At 47.1% G+C, this 27,721-nt stretch overlaps 1 protein-coding gene across 5 annotated transcripts in view; it reads right to left on the minus strand.

Annotated features, from left to right (window-relative positions):
• The window catches only part of MORN1 (MORN repeat containing 1), a 1,300,694-nt gene that overhangs the window by 173,040 nt on the left and 1,099,933 nt on the right, over positions 1 to 27,721 (minus strand). The window contains exon 13 of one of the 5 annotated variants that reach the window (XM_063943077.1): positions 18,023 to 18,131. The exons of the other annotated variants lie outside the window; for them this stretch is intronic. Coding sequence (XP_063799147.1) covers positions 18,023 to 18,131 — 109 coding nt within the window. The remainder of the gene's footprint in view (positions 1 to 18,022; positions 18,132 to 27,721) is intronic. 5 annotated transcript variants of the gene reach the window in all.

A 27,721-nucleotide genomic window follows, 5' to 3' on the forward strand; every position in this document is an offset into this window, starting at 1 on the left:
CAACAGATCCCACTGGAAGATTCTTGCAGGGGACCTGGCGAATGGAATTTCTTCGTAAGAAGCTACCATCTTTCCCAGGGCTCGCGTGCATTGATGCACCGACACCTGTATTTGTATTAGGAGGTCTCTGTCTAGAGACGACAACTCCTTGGACTTCTCCTCCGGGAGAAAACCTTTTTATCCTGTTCTGTGTCCAGAACCATACCCAGGAACAGAAGACGCGTCGTAGAAACCAGCTGCGACTTTGTAATCAGAATCCAGCCGTGCTGTTGTAGCACTTCCCGAGATAGTGCTACTCCGACGAACAACTGCTCCCTGGACCTCGCCTTTATAAGGAGATCGTCCAAGTACGGGATAATTATTTTGGCCATTACCTTGGTAAATACCCTCGGTGCCGGGGACAGACCAACGGCAACGTCTGGAATTGGTAATGACAATCCTGTACCACAATTTTGAGGTACTCCTGGTGAAGAGGGTAAATAGGGACATGCAAGTAAGCATCCTTGATGCCCAGTGATACCATGAAATTCTCCAGGCTTGCAATAATCGCCCTGAGCGATTCCATTTTGAACTTGAACCTTCGTATATAAGTGTTCAAGGATTTCAATTTTAGAATGGGTCTCACCGAACCGTCTGGTTTCGGTATCACAAACATTTTGGTATAGTAACCCCGGCCTTGTTGAAGGAGGGGTACCTTGATTTCACCTGCTGGAAGTACAGCTTGTGAATTGCCGCCAGTACTACCTCCCTTTCTCCGAGGGCAGCCGGCAAGGCTTATGTGAGGTAACGGCGAGGGGAGTCGTCTCGAACTCCAGCCTGTATCCCTGTGATACTACTTGCAGAACCTAGGGATCCACCTGTGGGCAAGCCCACTGGTCCCTGAAGTTCCCGAGACGCGCCCCCACCGCACCTGTCTCCACCTGTGGAGCCCCAGCATCATGCGGTGGATTCAGAGGAAGCGGGGGAAGATTTTTGATCCTGGGAACTGGCTGTCTGGTGCAGCTTTTTCCTTCTTCCCTTGTCTCTGTGCAGAAAGGAAGCGCCTTTGACCCGCTTGCTTTTCTGAAGCCGAAAGGACTGTACCTGAAAATACGGTGCTTTCTTAGGCTGTGAGGAAACCTGAGGTAAAAAAAAATTCTTCCCAGCTGTTGCTGTGTATACGAGGTCCCAGAGACCATCCCCAAACAATTCCTCACCCTTATAAGGCAGAATCTCCATGTGCCTTTTAAAGGCAGCATCACCTGTCCACTGCCGGGTCTCTAATACCCTCCTGGCAGAATGGACATTGCATTAATTCTGGATGCCAGCCGGCAAATATCCCTCTGTGCATCCTTCATATATAAGACGACGTCTTTAATATGCTCTATGTTAGCAAAATATTATCCCTGTCTAGGGTATTAATATTATCTGACAGGGTATCAGACCACGCTGCAGCAGCACTATTTATGCTGAGGCAATTGCAGGTCTCAGTATAGTACCTGAGTGTGTATATACAGACTTCAGGATAGCCTCCTGCTTTTTATCAGCAGGCTCCTTCAAGGTGGCCGTATCCTAAGACGGCAGTGCCACCTTTTTTGACAAACGTGTGAGCGCCTTATCCACCCTAGGGGATATCTCCCAACGTGACCTATCCTCTGGCGGGAAAGGGTACGCCATCAGTAACTTTTAGAAATTACCAGTTTCTTATCGGGGGAACCCACGCTTCTTTACACACTTCATTCACTCATCTGATGGGGGAACAAAACACTGGCTGCTTTTTCTCCCCAAAAATAAAACCCCTTTTATGTGGTACTTGGGTTCATGTCAGAAATGTGTAACACATTTTTCATTGCCGAGATCATGCAACGGATGTTCCTAGTGGATTGTGTATATATCTCAACCTTGTCGACACTGGAGTCAGACTCCGTGTCGACATCTGTGTCTGCCATCTGAGGTAACGGGCGTTTTTTTTTTTTTTAGCCCCTGATGGCCTTTGAGACGCCTGGGCAGGCGCGGGCTGAGAAGCCGGCTGTCCCACAGCTGTTACGTCATCCAGCCTTTTATGTAAGGAGTTGACATTGTCGGTTAATACCTTCCACCTATCCATCCACTCTGGTGTCGGCCCCACAGGGGGCGACATCCCATTTATCGGCCTCTGCTCCGCCTCCACGTAACCTTCCTCATCCAACATGTCGACACAGCCGTACCGACACACCGCACACACACAGGGAATGCTCTGACTGAGGACAGGACCCCACAAAGTCCTTTGGGGAGACAGAGAGAGAGTATGCCAGCACACACCAGAGCGCTATATAATGCAGGGATTAACACTATAACTGAGTGATTTTTCCCCCAATAGCTGCTTGTATACACATATTGCGCCTAAATTTAGTGCCCCCCCTCTCTTTTTAACCCTTTAAGCCTGAAAACTACAGAGGAGAGCCTGGGGAGCTGTCTTCCAGCTGCACTGTGAAGAAAAAATGGCGCCAGTGTGCTGAGGGAGATAGCCACGCCCCTTTTTCGGCTGACTTTTCTCCCGCTTTTTTCATGGATTCTGGCAGGGGTAATTTATCATATATATAGCCCTGGGACTATATATTGTGATGATTTGCCAGCCAAGGTGTCTTATATTGCCCTCAGGGCGCCCCCCCCCCCCCCCCCCAGCGCCCTACACCCATCAGTGACCGGAGTGTGAGGTGTGCATGAGGAACAATGGCGCACAGCTGCAGTGCTGTGCGCTACCTTGTTGAAGACAGAAGTCTTCTGCCGCCGATTTTCCGGAACACTTCTTGCTTCTGGCTCTGTAAGGGGGCCGGCGGCGCGGCTCCGGGACCGAACACCAAGGTCGGGTCCTGCGGTCGATCCCTCTGGAGCTAATGGTGTCCAGTAGCCTAAGAAGCCCAAACTACCACCAGTTAGGTAGGTTCGCTTCTTCTCCCCTTAGTCTCTCGCTGCAGTGAGTCTGTCTGCAGAGAAGATCATCGGGGCCGACCTTCCCTCAGTCCAGAACCTGTACCTGTCCATAGTGATGAGCACCGGAAATTTTTCGGGTTTTGTGTTTTGGTTTTGGGTTCGGTTCCGCGGCCGTGTTTTGGGTTCGAACGCGTTTTGGCAAAACCTCACCGAATTTTTTTTTGTCGGATTCTGGTGTGTTTTGGATTCGGGTGTTTTTTTCAAAAAACCCTAAAAAACAGCTTAAATCATAGAATTTAGGGGTCATTTTGATCCCAAAGTATTATTAACCTCAATAACCATAATTTCCACTCATTTTCAGTCTATTCTGAACACCTCACACCTCACAATATTATTTTTAGTCCTAAAATTTGCACCGAGGTCGCTGGATGACTAAGCTCAGCGACCCAAGTGGCCAACACAAACACCTGGCCCATCTAGGAGTGGCACTGCAGTGTCACGCAGGATGGCCCTTCCAAAAAACACCCCCCAAACAGCACATGACGCAAAGAAGAAAAAAAAGAGGCGCAATGAGGTAGCTGTGTGAGTAAGCTAAGCGACCCTAGTGGCCGACACAAACACCTGGCCCATTTAGGAGTGGCACTGCAGTGTCACGCAGGATGGCCCTTCCAAAAAACACCCCCCAAACAGCACATGACGCAAAGAAAAAAAGAGGCGCAATGAGGTAGCTGTGTGACTAAGATAAGCGACCCAAGTGGCCGACACAAACACCTGGCCCATCTAGGAGTGGCACTGCAGTGTCACGCAGGATGGCCCTTCCAAAAATAGTCCCCAAACAGCACATGATGCAAAGAAAAATGAAAGAAAAAAGAGGTGCAAGATGGAATTGTCCTTGGGCCCTCCCACCCACCCTTATGTTGTATAAACAGAACATGCACACTTTAACCAACCCATCATTTCAGTGACAGGGTCTGCCACACGACTGTGACTGAAATGACGGGTTGGTTTGGACCCCCACCAAAAAAGAAGCAATTAATCTCTCCTTGCACAAACTGGCTCTACAGAGGCAAGATGTCCACCTCATCATCATCCTCCGATATATCACCGTGTACATCCCCCTCCTCACAGATTATCAATTTGTCCCCACTGGAATCCACCATCTCAGCTCCCTGTGTACTTTGTGGAGGCAATTGCTGCTGGTGAATGTCTCCACGAGGAATTGATTATAATTCATTTTAATGAACATCATCTTCTCCACATTTTCTGGATGTAACCTCGTACGCCGATTGCTGACAAGGTGAGCGGCGGCACTAAACACTCTTTCGGAGTACACACTTGTGGGAGGGCAACTTAGGTAGAATAAAGCCAGTTTGTGCAAGGGCCTCCAAATTGCCTCTTTTTCCTGCCAGTATAAGTACGGACTGTCTGACGTGCCTACTTGGATGCGGTCACTCATATAATCCTCCACCATTCTTTCAATGGGGAGAGAATCATATGCAGTGACAGTAGACGACATGTCCGTAATCGTTGTCAGGTCCTTCAGTCCGGACCAGATGTCAGCATCAGCAGTCGCTCCAGACTGCCCTGCATCACCGCCAGCGGGTGGGCTCGGAATTCTGAGCCTTTTCCTCGCACCCCCAGTTGCGGGAGAATGTGAAGGAGGAGATGTTGACAGGTCGCGTTCCGCTTGACTTGACAATTTTCTCACCAGCAGTTCTTTGAACCCCAGCAGACTTGTGTCTGCCGGAAAGAGAGATCCAAGGTAGGTTTTAAATCTAGGATCGAGCACGGTGGCCAAAATGTAGTGCTCTGATTTCAACAGATTGACCACCCGTGAATCCTTGTTAAGCGAATTAAGGGCTCCATCCACAAGTCCCACATGCCTAGCGGAATCGCTCTGTGTTAGCTCCTCCTTCAATGTCTCCAGCTTCTTCTGCAAAAGCCTGATGAGGGGAATGACCTGACTCAGGCTGGCAGTGTCTGAACTGACTTCACGTGTGGCAAGTTCAAAAGGTTGCAGAACCTTGCACAACGTTGAAATCATTCTCCACTGCGCTTGAGACAGGTGCATTCCACCTCCTATATCGTGCTCAGTTGTATAGGCTTGAATGGCCTTTTGCTGCTCCTCCAACCTCTGAAGCATATAGAGGGTTGAATTCCACCTCGTTACCACTTCTTGCTTCAGATGATGGCAGGGCAGGTTCAGGCGTTTTTGGTGGTGCTCCAGTCTTCTGTACGTGGTGCCTGTACGCCGAAAGTGTGCCGCAATTCTTCTGGCCACCGACAGCATCTCTTGCACACCCCTCTCGTTTTTTAAATAATTCTGCACCACCAAATTCAAGGTATGTGCAAAACATGGGACGTGCTGGAATTTGCCCAGATTTAATGCACACACAATATTGCTGGCGTTGTCCGATACCACAAATCCACAGGAGAGTCCAATTGGGGTAAGCCATTCTGCGATGATCTTCCTCAGTTGCCGTAAGAGGTTTTCAGCTGTGTGCGTATTCTGGAAAGCGGTGATACAAAGCGTAGCCTGCCTAGGAAAGAGTTGGCGTTTGCGAGATGCTGCTACTGGTGCCGCCGCTGCTGTTCTTGCGGCGGGAGTCAATACATCTACCCAGTGGGATGTCACAGTCATATAGTCCTGAGTCTGCCCTGCTCCACTTGTCCACATGTCCGTGGTTAAGTGGACATTGGGTACAACTGCATATTTTAGGACACTGGTGAGTCTTTTTCTGAGGTCTGTGTACATTTTCGGTATCGCCTGCCTAGAGAAATGGAACCTAGATGGTATTTAGTACCGGGGACACAGTACCTCCAACAAGTCTCTAGTTGGCTCTGCAGTAATGATGGATACCGGAACCACGTTTCTCACCGCCCAGGATGCCAAGGCCTCAGTTTGCAGCAGGATGACTGCTGTGATATTTCATCTTCCTCGCAAAGGACTGTTGGACAGTCAATTGCTTGGTGGAAGTAGTAAAAGTGGTCTCTCTGGGATGACCATCGACTCCCAGCAGCAACAACAGCAGCGCCAGCAGCAGTAGGCGTTACACGCAAGGATGCATCGGAGGAATCCCAGGCAGGAGAGGACTCGTCAGAATTGCCAGTGACATGGCCTGCAGGACTATTGGCATTCCTGGGGAAGGAGGAAATTGACACTGAGGGAGTTGGTGGGGTGGTTTGCGTGAGCTTGGTTACAAGAGGAAGGGATTTACTGGTCAGTGGACTGCTTCCGCTGTCGCCCAAAGTTTTTGAACTTGTCACTGACTTATGATGAATGCACTGCAGGTGACGTATAAGGGAGGATGTTCCGAGGTGGTTATCGTCCTTACCCCTACTTATTACAGCTTGACAAAGGCAACACACGGCTTGACAAATGTTGTCCGCATTTCTGTTGAAATACTTCCACACCGAAGAGCTGATTTTTTTGGTATTTTCACCAGGCATGTCAATGGCCATATTCCTCCCACGGACAACAGGTGTCTCCCCGGGTGCCTGACTTAAACAAACCACATCACCATCAGAATCCTCCTGGTCAATTTCCTCCCCAGCGCCAGCAACACCCATATCCTCCTCATCCTGGTGTACTTCAACACTGACATCTTCAATCTGACTATCAGGAACTGGACTGCGGGTGCTCCTTCCAGCACTTGCAGGGGGCGTGCAAATGGTGGAAGGCGCATGCTCTTCACGTCCAGTGTTGGGAAGGTCAGGCATCGCAACCGACACAATTGGACTCTCCTTGTGGATTTGTGATTTCGAAGAACGCACAGTTCTTTGCTGTGCTTTTGCCAGCTTAAGTCTTTTCATTTTTCTAGCGAGAGGCTGAGTGCTTCCATCCTCATGTGAAGCTGAACCACTAGCCATGAACATAGGCCAGGGCCTCAGCCGTTCCTTGCCACTCCGTGTGGTAAATGGCATATTGGCAAGTTTACGCTTCTCCTCCGACGATTTTATTTTAGATTTTTGAGTCCTTTTTTTACTGATATTTGGTGTTTTGGATTTTACATGCTCTGTACTATGACATTGGGCATCGGCCTTGGCAGACGACGTTGATGGCATTTCATCGTCTCGGCCATGACTAGTGGCAGCAGCTTCAGCACGAGGTGGAAGTGGATCTTGATCTTTCCCTATTTTTGGAACCTCAACATTTTTGTTCTCCATATTTTAATAGGCACAACTAAAAGGCACCTCAGGTAAACAATGGAGATGGATGGATACTAGTATACTTATGGATGACGAGCGACTGCCGACACAGAGGTAGCTACAGCCGTGGACTACCGTACTGCGTCTGCTAGTATAGACTGGATGATAATGATATAAAAAATATATATATATATCACTACTGCAGGACAGGTATATATTGTATAATGACGGACCTGCTGGACACTGTCAGCACTGCAGACTCCTAAACTACTAGTATGAAGAAGATAGAAAAAAAAAACCCCACCACAGGTAGGTATACAATTATGGACGAGCGACTGCCAGTGCCGACACAGAGGTAGCTACAGCCGTGGACTACCGTACTGCGTCTACTAGTATAGACTGGATGATAATGATATAAAAAATATATATATATCACTACTGCAGGACAGGTATATATTATATAATGACGGACCTGCTGGACACTGTCAGCACTGCAGACTCCTAAACTACTAGTGTGAAGAAGATAGAAAAAAAAAAAAACCACCACAGGTAGGTATACAATTATGGACGAGCGACTGCCAGTGCCGACACAGAGGTAGCTACAGCCGTGGACTACCGTACGGCGTCTGCTAGTATAGACTGGATGATAATGATATAAAAAATATATATATATCACTACTGCAGGACAGGTATATATTGTATAATGACGGACCTGCTGGACACTGTCAGCACTGCAGACTCCTAAACTACTAGTATGAAGAAGATAGGAAAAAAAAAACCACCACAGGTAGGTATACAATTATGGACGAGCGACTGCCAGTGCCGACACAGAGGTAGCTACAGCCGTGGACTACCGTACTGCGTCTGCTAGTATAGACTGGATGATAATGATATAAAAAATATATATATATCACTACTGCAGGACAGGTATATACTGTATAATGACGGACCTGCTGGACACTGTCAGCACTGCAGACTCCTAAACTACTAGTATGAAGAAGATAGAAAAAAAAAAACCACCACAGGTAGGTATACAATTATGGACGAGCGACTGCCAGTGCCGACACAGAGGTAGCTACAGCCGTGGACTACCGTACTGCATCTGCTAGTATAGACTGGATGATAATGATATAAAAAATATATATATATCACTACTGCAGGACAGGTATATATTGTATAATGACGGACCTGCTGGACACTGTCAGCACTGCAGACTCCTAAACTACTAGTATGAAGAAGATAGAAAAAAAAACCCACCATAGGTAGGTATACAATTATGGACGAGCGACTGCCAGTGCCGACACAGAGGTAGCTACAGCCGTGGACTACCGTACTGCGTCTGCTAGTATAGACTGGATGATAATGATATAAAATATATATATATATCACTACTGCAGGACAGGTATATATTGTATAATGACGGACCTGCTGGACACTGTCAGCACTGCAGACTCCTAAACTACTAGTATGAAGAAGATAGAAAAAAAAAAACCACCACAGGTAGGTATACAATTATGGACGAGCGACTGCCAGTGCCGACACAGAGGTAGCTACAGCCGTGGACTACCGTACTGCATCTGCTAGTATAGACTGGATGATAATGATATAAAAAATATATATATATCACTACTGCAGGACAGGTATATATTGTATAATGACGGACCTGCTGGACACTGTCAGCACTGCAGACTCCTAAACTACTAGTATGAAGAAGATAGAAAAAAAAACCCACCATAGGTAGGTATACAATTATGGACGAGCGACTGCCAGTGCCGACACAGAGGTAGCTACAGCCGTGGACTACCGTACTGCGTCTGCTAGTATAGACTGGATGATAATGATATAAAATATATATATATATCACTACTGCAGGACAGGTATATATTGTATAATGACGGACCTGCTGGACACTGTCAGCACTGCAGACTCCTAAACTACTAGTATGAAGAAGATAGAAAAAAAAAACCACCACAGGTAGGTATACAATTATGGACGAGCGACTGCCAACACAGAGGTAGCTACAGCCGTGGACTACCGTACTGCGTCTGCTAGTATAGACTGGATGATAATGATATAAAAAATATATATATATCACTACTCCAGGACAGGTATATATTATATAATGACGGACCTGCTGGACACTGTCAGCACTGCAGACTCCTAAACTACTAGTATGAAGAAGATAGAAATATAATGAATGACGGACCTGCTGGACACTGTCAGCAGAATGCGTTTATAGAATAAAAAAAAAAACACCACACGAGTGTTTAACTTTTTCAGGCAGACAATATACTGGTGGTCACTGCTGGTCAGTCACACTGGCACTCTGGCAGCAAAAGTGTGCACTGTTAAATATGTACTCCTGCTATAACTGCTCCCCAGTCTCCCCCACAATTAAGCTGTGTGAGCAGTGAGCACTACTCAGCACAGTCAGATATACATAGATGATATTATTATGCAGCACACTGAGGCTGAGCACAGATATGGTATGTGACTGTGTATCGTTTTTTTTCAGGCAGAGAACGGATTATATTAAATAATAAATAAAACTGGTGGTCACTAGTATAACTATCAGCAAAACTCTGCACTCTCTGAGTACTCCTAATGCTCCAGTAAATCAAGTGTCTCACTCTCTATCTAATAAGAGAGGACGCCAGCCACGTCCTCTCCCTATCAATCTCAATGCACGTGTGAAAATGGCGGCGACGCGCGGCTCCTTATATAGAATCCGAGTCTCGCGATGGAATACGAGCCTCGCGAGAATCCGACAGCGGGATGATGACGTTCGGGCGCGCTCGGGTTAGCCGAGCAAGGCGGGAAGATCCGAGTCTGCCTCGGACCCGTGTAAAAAGCGTGAAGTTCGGGGGGGTTCGGTTTCCGAGAAACCGAACCCGCTCATCACTACCTGTCCAGAGCTAAAAAGCAGGCAACAAAGATAGTAAACATGCTATGGCAGCTACACTCCTGCCATAGCATGTTTAACTTGCTTCCTTCAGGCAGGCGTTAAAAGGCCGTCCCCGCCAGGTCCACCAGAAGCCTCAAAACTTTCTTTCCCCAAGCAGTCCGCCTGCTGAACTCCTGAACATTGACTGACTAGACGTACATGTAACAAACTTGTGTCCCTACGGTATTCCTATCTGTATGACTGTACTTGCCCCCCCCCCCTCCCCCACCTGCTTATCTGTTACCTACATGGCTGGTGTATAGCAAACGGAAGACAAATTCCTAGTATACGCAAGTATATCTGGCCAATAAAGCTCATTTTGATTATGTTAATATCTGTATGTATGAGCCACAAATGCAAATGTGGATGCAAATTTCAAACTTGTGAGGAGCTTGACGTTCTTCATTCAATGGAGGATACTGTGGGTGACCATGGAGACTTTCTCCACTGGGCTTCAGCCCTAAAGGGGGCATTTATCCTCCACTGTCCTCCTCTTCGTTCCTGAACTTGCTGCTCTACATTAGCAGAGGTTCTGCTGCGTGTTCCAGACTGGTTGCTCCTGGTCGCGCATCTGATGGTACTGTACAGTTGATCAGTGCTGATCGGGAGCCCTGCTTATACCTGCACTCAGGGCCATCTTAACAGCAGTGTAGGCCCCTGGGCACAGCAATGCACTGGGCCCCCTACCCATAATCCAGCGGTAGGGGTGGGGGGTGCTATTAGCGGCAGCTTTGATGTCCCGCAGGCGGTAGGGGGTGTTCTATCTTCCGCTCAGCATGTAGGACCTGGAGCTGTAATTTCTGCTAATTACTCCTTTACTGCACAGATGGGGCTAAACTGTAGTAGGGGGCATTGGGCTGAATGTAGGGGCCCTGTTACATGACTTCTAGGGTGGTAGGGGGTGTTTAATACATAGGGGAGGGGTGGATAGTGGAGTGGGCTTAATATTTATCATGTTCCGGTGGTAGGGCAGCTTGCTTGACTGCAGATATCTCAAGTTTCCGAAAATATATTTCTTAGCTTTGAATGGGATAAAAAACTAGAGAGTCACACCTTTCAGGAGGTTTTGGGGACTTGGGGATCAGAGGTCAGGAGCCAGAGCAATTCACCAATGAAAATCTAAAACTGTATATTAGGCGTGTGGAGCTGGAGCAGGGACCAGCTGCTGGAAGGCTGATATCTCTGGTTCTGGGCATAGTAGAGACAAGCTGCCAGAGCCCACTGAAAGGGGAGAGTCCCAGCTTTTGGATTATAGCCTCAGAAAAACTCTAATTCAGACAGAACCCAAGATATCTGGCTGGGAAGAGCAATTAACAGGCTCGGATGTGGACCACTGCTTTCAAGTCGGATATCTCTGGTTCCCCAGGGCCGATTTTCAAAAATCTGGTACCCCTGGAAAGAGGGGACCCTCAGCTATCAGCCTAGGGCCCTTATATGCCTGGGGCCCTTGGGCAAGAGCCCATTGAGCCCATATGAAAAGACGGCCCTGCCTGCACTGTGAGAAAGAACGGGTCCTGCTGGTAACCGTTCTGTCTGCACTGCAGTGAGCGGCAGCACACCTGCCACTGCTGCTGTCTAGCGATCTGGGACCCTGAATCCCTGTCTGACATTCCAAGCCATGAACCACCTGCACAGTGCACCGACCAGTCACAGCTGACTGTGTCTCGCAGTCAGCTGAGTCCCCACTGGCCAGTCTGGATCTGTCACTCACAGCAGCCATTATCTGACTGTCCAGTCTGAACCTGTCCCCGCACCTGCTGCGAGCTCTTGACTCCAGTGACCAGCTGTGAGAGCTGCACATGCAAAACAGTCCCCTAGGCTACTGCAGAGCATTAGGTGACTGTTTGCACAAGATACTGTAGGAGTCTCTACACTTGTAATGTACTTGGACACTATGGCCCTCATTCCGAGTTGTTCGCTTGCAAGCTGCTTTTAGCACACGCTAAGCCGCCGCCTACTGGGAGTGAATCTTAGCTTATCAAAATTGCGACCGAAAGATTCGCAATATTGCGAAAAGACTTCTCTGTGCAGTTTCTGAGTAGCTCGAGACTTACTCTTCCAGTGCGATCAGTTCAGTGCTTGTCGTTCCTGGTTTGACGTCAAAAACACACCCAGCGTTCGCCCAGACACTCCTCCATTTCTCCAGCCACTCCCGTGTTTTTCCCAGAAACGCCAGCGTTTTTTCACACACTCCCATAAAACGGACAGTTTCCGCCCAGAAACACCCACTTCCTGTCAATCACATTACGATCACCAGAACGAAGAAAAAACCTCGTAATGCCGCGAGTAAAATACCTAACTGCATAGCAAATTTACTGGGCGCAGTCGCACTGCGGACATTGCGCATGCGCATTAGCGACTAATCGCTCCGTTGCGGAAAAAAATAACGAGCGAACAACTCGGAATGACCACCTATATGCAATGTATACCGAACAGTTTTATCTGGGGACACACTAGACAATGTGTGTACCCAGCGATATTGGCAGTGACAGGACCTGGCAGGGGTGCCGGCATCAGAAAGTGCATACACACTTGACAATGCCGGCATTCGGCAGCATGGCCCTCGACAGAGCGCGTATCAACAGCAACATAGTGTGTACACACTAGATGATTTGAACGATGTGTCAGTCCGATCTGTCAGAATTGAGCACATCGTTCAAATTATCATCTAGCGTGTACCCGGCATTAAAAGTTAGCCAGAATTCATCCTAGCCCTCTCACGGGTGTAGTATGTTATGCCGGCGCTTGGGATCCCGGCGCCGGGATCAGACTACCGGCATGCAGGCAGCAGGGTGAGTGCAAAAGAGCCCCTTGCGCCCCCCTATACTATTTATTCTCCCTCCAGGGGTGTCATGGACACCCCTTGTGGGAGAATAGTTGTCGATTTTCCGGCTGTCTGTATTCCAACGTCGGTATGGTGAGCGCCGGGATCCCGACAGCCAGCATATCCAATGCCTCCCCCCTCCCACATATACCCTATCCTACCAGTGTCCCTGTTTCTCCTATTGTCCTTGTGTATTATCCTGCCAGCAGTAGTTTACTTATTTTTATTGTTGACACATTTTTTTGCCTCCGGGTGACTGGGACGAAGTTACGCCACTGATGTTCGATTCTACCAAACCAGATCCAAATGGCCAAACAGTATGATTACCAAGAACCAGCTAAACTGGACTGAATTTCAGTCACTAGTTCATATTATTTGAGCTCTAGTGTTTACAGTTGCATTGGTGCAAGACTTCAAGTCTGTATTCCGAGGCACCAAGTTACAAAAGAGGCGATTATGCATGCAACAAATAAGGAGTGCGGTAGACCTTTAATAAATAGCTAGTCTGTCAATAATAGGATGTTCACATGTCAGCTGTGCTGGTACATCCTCTCCTCTGGTGAAGAGCTGTCTCCTAAGGCACTAGCCCTTTCTGCCATTCAGCGAATCCAGCTAATCTTATAATCGCTTCACTTGGATAATTGCAAACATTGTACAAATACTGCACTATATGTTATTGTATTTTTAGGATGATTTCTACATTCTGCTCAGATATGAAGTAAGACTGGGTGTAGAGATGCTGTCAGGTTACTTTTTTAAAGCATGGGTCTTCTAGTAACCAAAAGTCACACAAACAGGATTAACAAGGACTCAAACAGGACTGAATAAAACAGTCACACCCAGACTCAACCCTTCCCATTATCCCTGCAGCAAGTTCATGTAAAGTGCATATAATGTATTATCTTTACACTTTAGAACAGGGGTGGGGAACCTTTTTCCTGCCAAGGGCCATTTGGATTTTTTAAACATAATTTGCGGGCCATTTTTGAAGTTTTCTCACACTGTACATTGAATACAGTGCACAGTGTGAGAAAACTACATCTCCCAGGAAGCCGTGCACCGCGGACGGCTTTACACTCGGCGGCTGCCTCCGGGCCATTCAAAAAGCCTGTCCAGGCCGCATAAGGCCTGCAGGTCGGAGGTTCCCCACCCCTGCTTTAGAAACAACCATTCCATGCCGCATTCCAAGTGCTGCTCTTACTACTGTAGTTCTCAGTAAATTGATAGGCTACAGTTCTATAACAAATGTTCAACCTACAGTACATGGGTGGTCATTCCGAGTTGTTCGCTCGTTGCCGATTTTCGCTATATTGCGATTAGTCGCTTAATGCGCATGCGCAAGGTTCGCAGAGCGCATGCGCTTAGTTATTTTACACAAAAGTTAGGTATTTTACTCACGGCATAACGAGGAATTTTCATCGTTCTGGTGATCGGAGTGTGATTGACAGGAAGTGGGTGTTTCTGGGCGGAAACTGGCCGTTTTCTGGGAGTGTGTGAAAAAACGCTGGCGTTTCTGGGAAAAACGTGGGAGTGTCTGGGCGAACGCTGGGTGTGTTTGTGACGTCAAACCAGGAACGAAACTGACTGAACTGATCGCAATGGCTGAGTAAGTCTGGAGCTACTCAGAAACTGCTAAGAAATTTCTATTCGCAATTGTGCTAATCTTTCGTTCGCAATTCTGCTAAACTAAGATACACTCCCAGAGGGCGGCGGCTTAGCGTGTGCAATGCTGCTAAAAGCAGCTAGCGAGCGAACAACTCGGAATGAGGGCCATGGCTTTAGATGCATTTCAATGTGACTATTATACATTTTATCTGTCAAAATAGATCAGTTTACTTAGAGACAATTCTTTGTTTGGATTCAGTATGAATTACCGGCGGGCAGGGTGCCAGCTGTCCATATCCCGACAGCAGCATCCCATCCGCCAAAATGCCGGCAGCGGGGCAAGTGAAAAGAGTCCCCTTGTGGGCTTGCTGGCTCGTTGCATTTGCTACAGGTTCTATTCCCACTCTATGGGTGTCGTGGACACCCTCGAGTGGGAATAGTCCTGGTTTGCCGAGATTCCGTCTGGCGGCATTGCCGGCTGTTGGAAGTCCAGTGTCAGTATCCTGCAAATTGAACGGCTCTTTGTTTCGCTGATCACTGTATTCTACATATACGTTAAATCACTGTTTCCCAACCTCAGTCGTCAAGGCACACTGATACCCCTTTTATACCAAAATCCCGGCTCTAACCCGGGATTTGGAATATGGTTCCAAACCGGGTCGGATACTGGATTTACACATATTCCCGGGTCAGCACCATTCACAAGGTACACAGGTGCAGTGTCTTCAAGGCTTGCACTTGGAGATGACATCATCTCAGAGTGCTGGGAAATAAGTAGATCGGGACACCCCGGCGCCTGCACGTCGTGCTGGGGGCAAGCCCAGCCTCCATCTGTGCGGTGAATGGATGCCGCACTCATAAGCACGGCATCCAGAGCTGACACAACCCGCTCAGAAAGGGTATGCAAAGCAGGGAGGCGCCAGGCTGGAGACGCACTCTCCCCGCTCTGCTACCCTGCTGAGCAGTAACACGGTACTCTGATTTCTAGTTCTGCCGGAGCTGCGCCGCGCCAGTGGAAACTAGGCAGCGGCAGCCGCAGTCACACAGTGAGCTCTGCTTTGCTGCTGTGCTCTGTAGAAGGGGCATTGTGTGGGCGGGGCTGGGGATCATGAACCAATAGCGTCAGTGCAGGGGTGGGAATGGGATGGAAGCCGCTGCTCACCATGCGTTGAGAGACAGACTGACAGTACAGTACCTGCACTGCTCAGTGAATGCTGATTAGCTGGAGACCTGGAAGGCACTACAATGGGCGGCCCACCACAGATACTGAATTGGAGCAGCTATACCTGGTCTAATGGATCAGGTAAGCATCTCAGTTCAACAGGCAGCACTGAATCATTGCGGGAGGAGAGAACACTGGTGTGGGGTGACACAATAGCTGGGAGAGAAAACAGGGGTAGGGGATGACACAATAGCTGGGAAACAAAACAGGGGTAGGCGGTAACACAGTGGCAGAGACATAACACAAGTACAGGGTGACACAGTGGCAGGGAGAAAACACAGGGGTACGGTGTGACACAGAGGTAAGGGATGACACAGTGGCAGGGAGAGAACACGGGGTTGGGGTTGACACAGTGGCAGGGAGAAAACACAGGGGTGCGGGTTGACACAGTGGCAGGGAGAGAACACAGGGTAGGGGGTGACACAGTGGCAGGGAGAGAACACGGGGTAGGGGGTGAAACAGTGGCAGGGAGAGAACACAGGGGTACGGGGTGACACGGGTATGGGATGACACAGTGGCAGGGAGAGAACACAGGGGTACAGGGTGACATGGGTATGGGGTGACACAGTGGCAGGGAGAGAACATGGGGTAGGGGGTGACACAGTGGCAGGGAAAGACGACAGGGGGACGGGGTGACACATGGATATGGAGTGACACAGTGGCAGGGAGAGAACATAGGGGTACGGGGTGACACAGGGGTACTGGGTGACACAGTGGCAGGGAGAGAACACAGTGGTACGGGGTGACACAGGGGTACGGGGTGACAGTGGCAGGGAGAGAACACAAGGGTAGGGGTGACACAGTGGACTGGAAGAGAACACGGGGGTAGGGGGTTACACAGTGGCTGGAAAAGAACACAGGGGTAGGGGGTGACAGTAACAGGGAGAGAACACAGGGGTAGGGGGTGAAACAGTGGCTGGAAGAGAACACAGGGGTAGTGTGTAACAGTGGCAGGGAGAGAACACAGGGGTAGGGGGTGAAATAAATAATGGATAGTGTATAATGGGAAAATAGGCATAAAGAGGATATAGTTAGAGCCACAGAGAGGCAGTAGGGGGTAAAGACAGGCAGAATGGGGCACAGAGCAAGAAAGGGTACAGAGAGGCAGAAGGGGGTACAGACAGAGGCACAAAGAGGCAGAAAAGTATACAGATAGAGGCAGAAAGGGGTACATATAGAGGCATAGGCAGAACGGAGCATAGGATGAAGCACAGACAGAATGGAGCACATATAGAAGCACAGACAGACAGACAGACAGAAGGGGATACAGAACGAAGGAAATGTCTAATTGGTTGGTTTAGGTAACACAACAAATGACTTCAAATTTTTAGACAGGTCTTGAGTGATTTTTTTTTTTTTAAATGTGTCGTAAAGGCTAGTGGGCCTGGATCCAGAGGGTGGGAGGAGGGTCAAGCGTCTACCAGATGTACCAACAGTCCAGCACTAATATGGTTAATGGTGGTAAAATGATATAGGCTGGGCTATACTGACATTCCATGGATGAATAAAACTGGAAGGGCCCCCAATCTATATCTTGCCTAGGGCCCCACAAAAAGATAATCTGGCTCTGCTGCTGCTGTCCGCTGTTGTTGCCATCTTCCACTGTGCCTGACTGGAGAGCTGACAGCGCGAATCACGGCTCTTCAGTCCACCTGGTGCTGATATCCAGAATCAGGTCTCTCCCCCCTTCTCCTCCCCACTGCACCTGTATAACAAACAGGCAGCAGCAGGTACTTCAGCACTGCACCCCCTCCCCCCTTCTCTCCCCTCCCCTACTGTGGACATTATTTGTAAGGGGCACTACTACTGTGGGCATTATGTGTATATGCAGAATTACAACTGTGGGCATTATGTGTAAGGAGCATTACTACTGTGGGCATTATGTGTATAAGTGATACTACTACTGTGGGCATTATATATAAGGGGCACTTCTACTGTGGACATTGGGTATAAGGGGCACTATTGTGAGCATTGTGTATAAAGGGAACTACTGTGTGTCGTAACGTGTATAAGGGGTACTACTGTGTAGTGTAACATGTATAAGGGGTACTACTGTGTAGCGTAATGTGTATAAGGGCTACAATCTTTCTAGTAGAACCTTGTCTGAGTGTGAATTGGGGGTATTACAACGGGGATTGTCCTTTGTACCCACTGTCCCTTTTGACAGGGTACAGTGGAAAATCGAGTTGCATCAACTCAATAGGAGCTTAAAACTAAAAGAATTTGTTGGGACTAAAGTCCCCACTCCCTCAGAATTACCACCTCAACTACTAGCGGTGCAGAATCGGTCTAAGTTTGAACCAACTAGCAATAACGCATCCATTAAAACTTACACACGTATGCTAGACAAGATTATTACTGTAGCCCCTATGGCGAAAAAACCTACCTATTGGAATTTATCTAGAGACGAACGTGAGGCACTCTCTAATCTCAGTAGCTTTGATGATGTAGTATTCTGACAGGCGGATACGGGTGGTGCCCTAGTTATAATGAACCTGATGGATTACAAAAGGGAAGTAGAACGTCAGCTGAAGGACGTAAAAACCTACAGAAGTTTGGATTACTACGTTTAGATTCTTTAACCCCTAGAGGACTCAATGAGAACATTGGTATGCAAGTATTTCTCTAAAATCAGATTATTAACAGGTATTGATTAGAATTTTATGCTGATTAGTTACTAATTACTTTTATCATAAGCACAGGGCAATGATATTATAATACATATCTAATATTTATTAAGTTACTAAGTATTAGTGATGGGGAAGTAATGGCAGAATTTCTCCTAGGAACTTGTGTTTCTATTGTTTTTAATGTTATGTTTGTCTGTGTAATGGTTTTATTGTTATATCTAAGTGTTAATTCTATGTATGTGGAGTAATTATGGCTACCTCTACTACCTCCTTAACAGGTGTGTGAACCAGCAGGACGAGGAGGTGTGGTCACCATTGCTAATCAGGGTGGAGGGTATTTAATGTTAATCATATAAGAATCCTAAAAACCTGTAAAAGCTAAGGGACTTCTGTATACTACTCACTTAGGTGAAGAAAACTTCATATAAAAAGTTTTATCAATGCTTGTGTGGCAGACAAATGGAGAATTCTGAAATCTCCATATGTCTGCCACACAAGCACGTTTGATAAAACTTTTTATATGAAGTTTTCTTCACCTAAGTGAGTTGGATATAGAAGTCCCTTAGTTTTTAAGGGTTTTTTTTAGGATTCTTATATGCTTATCTTGGATGCACTTCACCACAAGTTTTTGTGACCAAATTTCCTGACTGGTTGCTTATTAAAAGAGACACATGGAGGTAGCTGTATGACCATTGGTGTACACTAACTGCAAATTCCAACTTTTGGTCTCGACATTTGTGGAGAACTGCCCCTGATGAAGTCGTAACGACGAAACGCGAAGTGCCTGTCAGCTATGAGTTAGTAATCCAGATTGTGAAGATTCTCTCTTTTTGAGCTCACACCTTGTGAAGGTGATTTTCTGGTGAGGGGATATCTGTTCTAGGATCCCGTGAGAATAATCTTTTCAAAGATTCCTTCAATCTACAGTCTGCACCAGTTGTGTCCATTATCTTAGACGATTGAAAGACTTAATATCCAATAAACATAGCGCACTTGGGAATTTTTGTTTTTTCTATGTGTATTTCAGGTCTTACAACAGAGATCTCTCCTATAGTGCTGCTTTTATTTGTGCGCAAGATAAGGATATTGTTTTGTAATATAGATAGATAGATAGATAGATAGATAGATAGATAGATAGATAGATAGATAGATAGATATAGATATATATGGATATACATATATATATATATATATATATATGCGTATATATTTATATATACATGCACACACACACACCCACGGAAACCCCCCTCACTAAATCCTGCGTTTGCCCGCTGATATCAGGCAGATCATCCAGACAATTGTATAATGTATGGCCAGCATAACCCACACATTTCTCAAGTGTTGCATTGCCTGGCCTGTGTATGGTACTGCAGAGTTGCACGCAAATGTTTTATGTATCCATTTATAAATACATTTTGTCATTACTATTGTCACGGGACTATTCAATGCTCAAACAGTATTGAACCCTAATCACATAGTATATTTACTGTAAATTGCCACCACTAAAAATATACATTTATATTGCCTAATAATAATATAATAAACATATTATTGCCTTGTTGTAAATTTGGCCCAATAATAAAATACCATATTTATACAGGTCGGGTATCCGCTATCTGGATACCTGAAAACCGAAATATTCAGAAAACTGGAATATTTTGGCCCTGTAGTGACGTAATGACGTGGCCGGCGTCATAATGTCACTGTAGTCAGCAGCCAATCGCTAACTGGTGGGGAAGTGGCTTTGCAGCCATTCCCTCACCGTCACTACTGCCCGGACCCGCCTCGGACACATCGCAGACACGCCAGCCCCACTCCCCCTCCCCACGCGCGCGTTGATGCACCGGACCCACTGCAGGCCCCCAACCAACGCGCTGGACCTGCCACGGACCCCCGGGACCCCCATGCCGATGCACCGAACCCGCCACAGACATCCAGGAACCATCCAGATAACAGGTATTCTGTTATCCGGAAAAATCCTATATCCAGAATGCCTTTGGTCCCAAGCATTCCGGATAAGGGATACTCAACCTGTATTGCTCCATTATAATATAATAAACATATTATTGGCGTGTCATATAATAAAGCAAAATGAACACAATAATAAAATACTACATTGATGTTGACTTTTTATAAAAATAACAAATTAACATTGATTGCTTAATAGACCAATTATTACCCCCATAATTAATAAGTCAATGTGATTTCCCTTATAAGTACTTACAGTACATTACTGATTTTTGTGTTCTTAGCGGGACAGATAGCTTAAACAACATTATATTTGCCTGTCAGCACCATGACTAAAAAATCAGCTGTGTTGCTGGCTAATGTTCTTGTCTGTATGACAGAGCAGAATGGCCATTGCACCTGCACAGCACTTCAGGAATTCTGTACACTTACCATCTTACTACTACTCAGGGCCGGCGACATGGGGGGGATGGGGGGGGGTCAAAGAGTACACCTGTACCGGGCCTCAAGGATCGGAGGGGCCCCACATATATGCCACTTAGTGTCCGGCAGGGATATGAGCAGGAAATCATCATGGAGTTATTAGGGAGAGACAAACCGTGGTGTGTGGGGGCAGGGCCGGTTCCGGGGCTTCTTGCGCCCCGGGCGGCATTAGGGATCCGCTACTGTGTGGGGGGGAGGAAGTAGAGATTACATATTTATATATCTGTATACTGTAGATAAATAAATATATATATATATATATATATATTATTTAATAACAGTTTATTATATAGCGCAGCAAATTCCATTGCTCTGAGGGGGTCTCAGAAATATCACTGTAGTCTGTACCAGATCCCAAGATGTCTGTTGCCGGCCCTGCTACTACTCTCACTTTTATATCTGCACTCCTTCACCATGATTAGGAATTAATCTAAGACCAATATTTCCCATTCTAATTCATTCACTTGCTTTTGTCACCTCCCGCCCGTCTGATAATGCATCCATGTATGCTCACTGACATAGTCTGCCCTTTCTTGCTCAGCAATTAACCCCAATTGCCTTTTGCCATAAACTTTCTATAATTACAGCATTAACCTATCTACTGATCTCTCTTCTCCACTAAACTGTATGCATTCAAGCATAGCGTTATTACTCTGTAACACTCATTCTGTTTGTCATTTCTCAGTTCCATCTACTCTAATTGAATCCTGTAAAATAAGATGTATGTGCAAAGTAAGCAAATTCATGATGACAACTGCGACAAAAAAATTCTAATTGGACTTTTAGTTTTACATTGCCTCTAATAATATGGGCTAAAGATTCCGGGGCTTATGTAATCTTTCCAGAGCCTGCATCTCGTGGGCTATTACATAAGCCTTTTCATGTTACGTGCTACTGGCCTACCAACCTAAGACGCCCCTATGGGCTGAGATGGTATGACTAGAATGCCAACTATCATGGGTGGTCATTCCGAGTTGTTCGCTCGCTAGCTGCTTTTAGCAGCATTGCACACGCTAGGCCGCTGCCCTCTGGGAGTGTATCTTAGCTTAGCAGAATAGCGAACGAAAGATTAGCAGAACTGCTACTAAATATTTTCTTGCAGTTTCTAAGTAGCTCCAGACTTACTCCTAGATTACGATCAGCTCGGTCCGTTTAGTTCCTGGTTTGACGTCACAAACACGCCCTGCGTTCGGCCAGCCACTCCCCCGTTTCTCCAGACACTCCCGCGTTTTTCCCTGACACGCCTGCGTTTTTTAGCACACTCCAGGAAAACGCTCAGTTACCACCCAGAAACGCCCACTTCCTGTCAATCACTCACCGATCAGCAGAGCGACTGAAAAGCGTCGCACAGACAACAGCAAAACTGCTAAGTTTTTATTTAAATAACTAAGCGCATGCGCGCTGCGTACCATGCGCATGCGCATTTAGCAACAAATCGCAGCATAGCAAAAATCGGCAACGAGCGAACAACTCGGAATGACCACCATGTACTCTATCTAGATAGGTAGATAATGGTGTCAATTTGGAGTCACTCACAGGCCTTCTATAACCCGCTCATGTATACTAAAACTTCTATGCGTCTGCATGTGGAAGCCTATTCAGCAGGCGTAACTGTCATCATTACTATCTGCACGATACGATATAGCATGGTCACCTCCCAGTTACCGCCCAGAAACTCACATTCACAGACAGAGCACTCTGTCGGTGGAAGGAACAATCCGCATACACTAGTGGACTCTCTGTGTGCTTATTCCTGATATGATGCATGCGCAATAGCTGATCTCTTTCTATGGCGCGTGTCCTGTATGCTGAAAGCTGCAAGATCCATGCGCATTACCACTCAGAATCAGTCCCATTGTATGGAGATACTCAAATGTGTTTTAAAGTGGTTCTTCAATCATCTCTAGAACTTGTTATAATTTTTTGAAGTTTAGCAAGTTTAAAATACAGTTTGGATCATGTTGTAGACGGGATGTAGTTAATATCCCTGCGGTCGGGATCCTGGCCGTCAGGAAACCGACGCCGGGATCCAGACCGCCGAGAATGTCAACAGCTGCGCCAGGGTGACCACGTTCCCAATTGTAGTCCACGTGGATCGTAAAGTATGAAAAAATAAGATTTTACTTACCGATAAATCTATTTCTCATAGTCCGTAGTGGATGCTGGGACTCCGTAAGGACCATGGGGAAATAGCGGCTCCGCAGGAGACAGGGCACAATAATAAAAGCTTTAGGATCAGGTGGTGTGCACTGGCTCCTCCCCCTATGACCCTCCTCCAAGCCTCAGTTAGGATACTGTGCCCGGACGAGCGTGCATAATAAGGAAGGATATTGAAACCCGGGTAAGACTCATACCAGCCACACCAATCACACCGTACAACCTGTGATCTGAACCCAGTTAACAGTATGATAACAACGAAGGAGCCTCTGAAAAGACGGCTCACAACAAGAATAACCCGATTTTTGTAACAATAACTATGTACAAGTATTGCAGACAATCCGCACTTGGGATGGGCGCCCAGCATCCACTACGGACTATGAGAAATAGATTTATCGGTAAGTAAAATCTTATTTTCTCTGACGTCCTAGTGGATGCTGGGACTCCGTAAGGACCATGGGGATTATACCAAAGCTCCCAAACGGGCGGGAGAGTGCGGATGACCCTGCAGCACCGAATGAGAGAACTCCATGTCCTCCTCAGCCAGGGTATCAAATTTGTAGAATTTAGCAAACGTGTTTGCCCCTGACCAAGTAACTGCTCGGCAAAGTTGTAAAGCCGAGACCCCTCGGGCAGTCGCCCAAGATGAGCCCCCTTCCTTTTGGAATGGGCTTTTACAGATTTTGGCTGTGGCAGGCCTGCCACAGAATGTGTAAACTGAATTGTATTACAAATCCAGCGAGCAATCGTCTGCTTAGAAGCAGGAGCACCCATCTTGTTGGGTGCATACAGGCTAAACAGCGAGTCAGATTTTCTGACTCCAGCCGTCCTGGAAACATATTTTTCAGGGCCCTTACAACGTCAAGTAACTTGGAGTCCTCCAAGTCCCTAGTACCCGCAGGTACCACAATAGGTTGGTTCATGTGAAAAACAGAAAACACCTTAAGGAGAAATTGAGGACGAGTCCTCAATTCTGCCCTGTCAGAATGAAAAATTAAGTAAGGGCTTTATATATGATAAAGCCGCCAATTCTGACACACGCCTGGCTGAAGCCAGGGCTAATAGCATCGTCACCTTCCATGTGAGATATTTTAAGTCCACAGTGGTGAGTGGTTCAAACCAATGTGACTTTAGGAAACTCAAAACAACATTGAGATCCCAGGTGCCACTGGGGCACAAAAGGAGGCTGTATATGCAGTACCCCTTTTACAAACATCTGAACGTCAGGCACTAAAGCCAGTTCTTTCTGGAAGAAATTCGACAGGGCCGAAATTTGAACCTTAATGGACCCTAATTTTAGGCCCATAGACAGTCCTGTTTTCAGGAAATGTAGGAAACGACCCAGTTGGAATTCCTCTGTAGGGGCCTTCTTGGCCTCACACCACGCAACATATCTTCGCCAAATGCGGTGAAAATGTTTTGCGGTTACATCCTTCCTGTCTTCGACCAGGGTAGGGATGACTTCATCTGGAATGCCCTTTCAGGATCCGGCGTTCAACCGCCATGCCGTCAAACGCGGCCGCGGTAAGTCTTGGAACAGACAAGGCCCCTGCTGGAGCAGGTCCTTTCTTAAAGGTAGAGGCCACAGGTCTTCCGTGAACATCTCTTGAAGTTTCGGGTACCAAGTCCTTCTTGGCCAATCCGGAACCACGAGTATCGTTCTTACTCATCTCCCTCTTATGATTCTCAGTACTTTTGGTATGAGAGGCATAGGAGGGAACACATACTCTGACTGGTACACCCACAGTGTTACCAGAGCGTCCACCGCTATTGCCTGAGGGTCCCTTGACCTGGCGCAATATCTGTCTAGTTTTTTGTTCAGGCGGGACGCCATCATGTCCACCTTTGGTTTTTCCCAACGGTTTACAATCATGTGGAAGACTTCCCGATGAAGTCCCCACTCTCCCGGGTGGAGGTCATGCCTGCTGAGGAAGTCTGCTTCCCAGTTTTCAGCTCCCGGAATGAACACTGCTGAGAGTGTTATCACATGATTTTTCGCCCAGCGAAGAATCCTTGCAATTTCTGCCATTTCCCTCCTGCTTCTTGTGCCGCCCTGTCTGTTTACGTGGGCGACTGCCGTGATGTTGTCCCACTGTATCAATACCGGCTGACCTTGAAGCAGAGGTCTTGCTAAGCTTAGAGCATTGTAAATTGCCCTTAGCTCCAGTATATTTATGTGGAGAGAAGTCTCCAGACTTGATCACACTCTCTGGAAATTTTTTCCTTGTGTGACTGCTCCCCAGCCACTCAGGCTGGCATCCGTGGTCACCAGGACCCAGTCCTGAATGCCGAATCTGCGGCCCTTTCATAGATGAGCACTCTGCAGCCACCGCAGAAGAAACACCCTTGTCCTTGGAGACAGGGTTATCCGCTGATGCATCTGAAGATGCGATCCAGACCATTTTTCCAGCAGATCCCACGGAAAGGTTCTTGCGTGAAATCTACCTAATGGGATCGCTTTGTAAGAAACCACCACTTTTCACAGGATCCTTGTGCAATGATGCACTGATACTTTTCCTGGTTTTAGGAGGTTCCTGACTAGCTCGGATAACTCCCTGGCTTTCTTCTCCGGGAGAAAACATCCTTTTCTGGACTGTGTCCAGAATCATCCCTAGGAACAGTAGACGTGTCGTCGGAAAAAACTGCGATTTTGGAATATTTAGAATCCACTCGTGCTGTCGTAGAACTACTTAATATAGTGCTACTCCGACCTCCAACTGTTCTCTGGACCTTGCCCTTATCAGGAAAGCGTCCATATTTCTTTTAAGAAGAATCATCATTTCGGCCATTACCTTGGTAAAGACCCGGGGTGCCGTGGACAATCCAAACGGCAGCGTCTGAACTGATAGTGACAGTTCTGTACCACGAACCTGAGGTACCCTTGGTGAGAAGGGCAAATTTGGACATGTAGGTAAGCGTCCCTGATATCCAGTGACACCATATCGTCCCCTTCTTCCTGGTTCGCTATCACTGCTCTGAGTGACTCCATCTTGATTTGAACGCTTGTATGTAAGTGTTCAAATATTTCAGATCTCACCGAGCCGTCTGGCTTCAGTACCACAATATAGTGTGGAATAATACCCCTTCCCTTGTTGTAGAAGGGGTACTTTGATTATCACCTGCTGGGAATACAGCCTGTGAATTGTTCCCAATACTGCCTCCCTGTCGGAGGGAGACGTTGGTAAAGCAGACTTCAGGAACTTGTGAGGGGGAGACGTCTCGAATTTCCAATGTACACCTGGGATACTACGTGTAGGATCCAGGAGTCCACTTGTGAGTGAGCCCACTGCGTGCTGAAACTCTTGAGATGACCCCCTACCGCACCTGAGTCCGCTTGTACGGCCCCAGCGTCATGCTGCGGACTTGGCAGAAGCTGTGGAGGGCTTCTGTTCCTGGGAATGGGCTGCCTGCTGCAGTCTTCTTCCCTTTCCTCTACCCTGGGCAGATATGACTGGCCCTTTTGCCCGCCTGCCCTTATGGGAACGAAAGGACTGAGACTGAAAAGACTGTGTCCTTTTCTGCTGAGATGTGACTTGGGGTAACAAAAGGTGGATTTTTCAGCTGTTGCCATGGCCACCAGGTCCGATGGACCGCCCCTTTATACGGCAATACTTCCATGTGCCGTCTGGAATCTGCATCACCTGACCACTGTCGTGTCTTCGTCTGGCAGATATGGACATCACATTTACTCTTGATGCCAGAATGCAAATATCCCTCTGCGCATCTCGCATATATAGAAATGCATCCTTAAAATGCTCTATAGTAAATAAAATCTTGTCCCTGTCAAGGGTATCAATATTTTCAGTCAGGAAATCCGACCAAGCCCCCTCAGCGCTGCACATCCAGACTGAGGCGATTGCTTGTCGTAGTATAACACCAGTATGTGTGTGTATATACTTTTAGGATATTTTTCAGCTTCCTATCAGCTGGCTCCTTGAGGGCTGCCGTATCTGGAGACGGTAACGCCACTTGTTTTTATAAGCGTGTGAGCGCCTTATCCACCCTAAGGTGTGTTTCCCAACTCGCCCTAACTTCTGGCGGGAAAAGGTATACCGCCAATAATTTTCTATCGGAGGAAACCCACGTATCATCACACACTTCATTTAATTTATCTGATTCAGGAAAAACTACAAGTAGTTTATTCACACCCTACATAATACCCTTATTTGTGGTACTTGTAGTATCAGAAATATGTAACACCTCCTTCATTGCCCTTAACATGTAACGTGTGGCCCTAAAGGAAAATACGTTTGTTTCTTCACCGTCGACACTGGAGTCAGTGTCCGTGTCTGTGTCTGTGTCGACCGACTGAGGTAAATGGGCGTTTTTACAAGCCCCTGACGGTGTCTGAGACGCCTGGACAGGTACTAATTTGTTTGCCGGCCGTCTCATGTCGTCAACCGACCTTGCAGCGTGTTGACATTATCACGTAATTCCTAAATAAGCCATCCATTCCAGTGTCGACTCCCTAGAGAGTGACATCACCAATACAGGCAATTTGCTCCGCCTCCTCACCAACATCGTCCTCCTACATGTCGACACACACGTACCGACACACAGCACACACACAGGGAATGCTCTGATAGAGGACAGGACCCCACTAGCCCTTTGGGGAGACAGAGGGAGAGTTTTCCAGCACACACCAAAAACGCTATAATTATACAGGGACAACCCCTTATACAAGTGTTTTCCCTTATAGCATTTTTATATATGTAATCATATCGCCAAATAAGTGCCCCCCCTCTCTGTTTTAGCCCTGTTTCTGTAGTGCAGTGCAGGGGAGAGCCTGGGAGCCTTCCTCACAGCAGAGCTGAGCAGGAAAATGGCGCCGTGTGCTGAGGAGA

Source organism: Pseudophryne corroboree, chromosome 10, assembly GCF_028390025.1.
Source record: "Pseudophryne corroboree isolate aPseCor3 chromosome 10, aPseCor3.hap2, whole genome shotgun sequence".
In the NCBI taxonomy this organism is placed as follows: Eukaryota; Metazoa; Chordata; class Amphibia; order Anura; family Myobatrachidae; genus Pseudophryne; species Pseudophryne corroboree.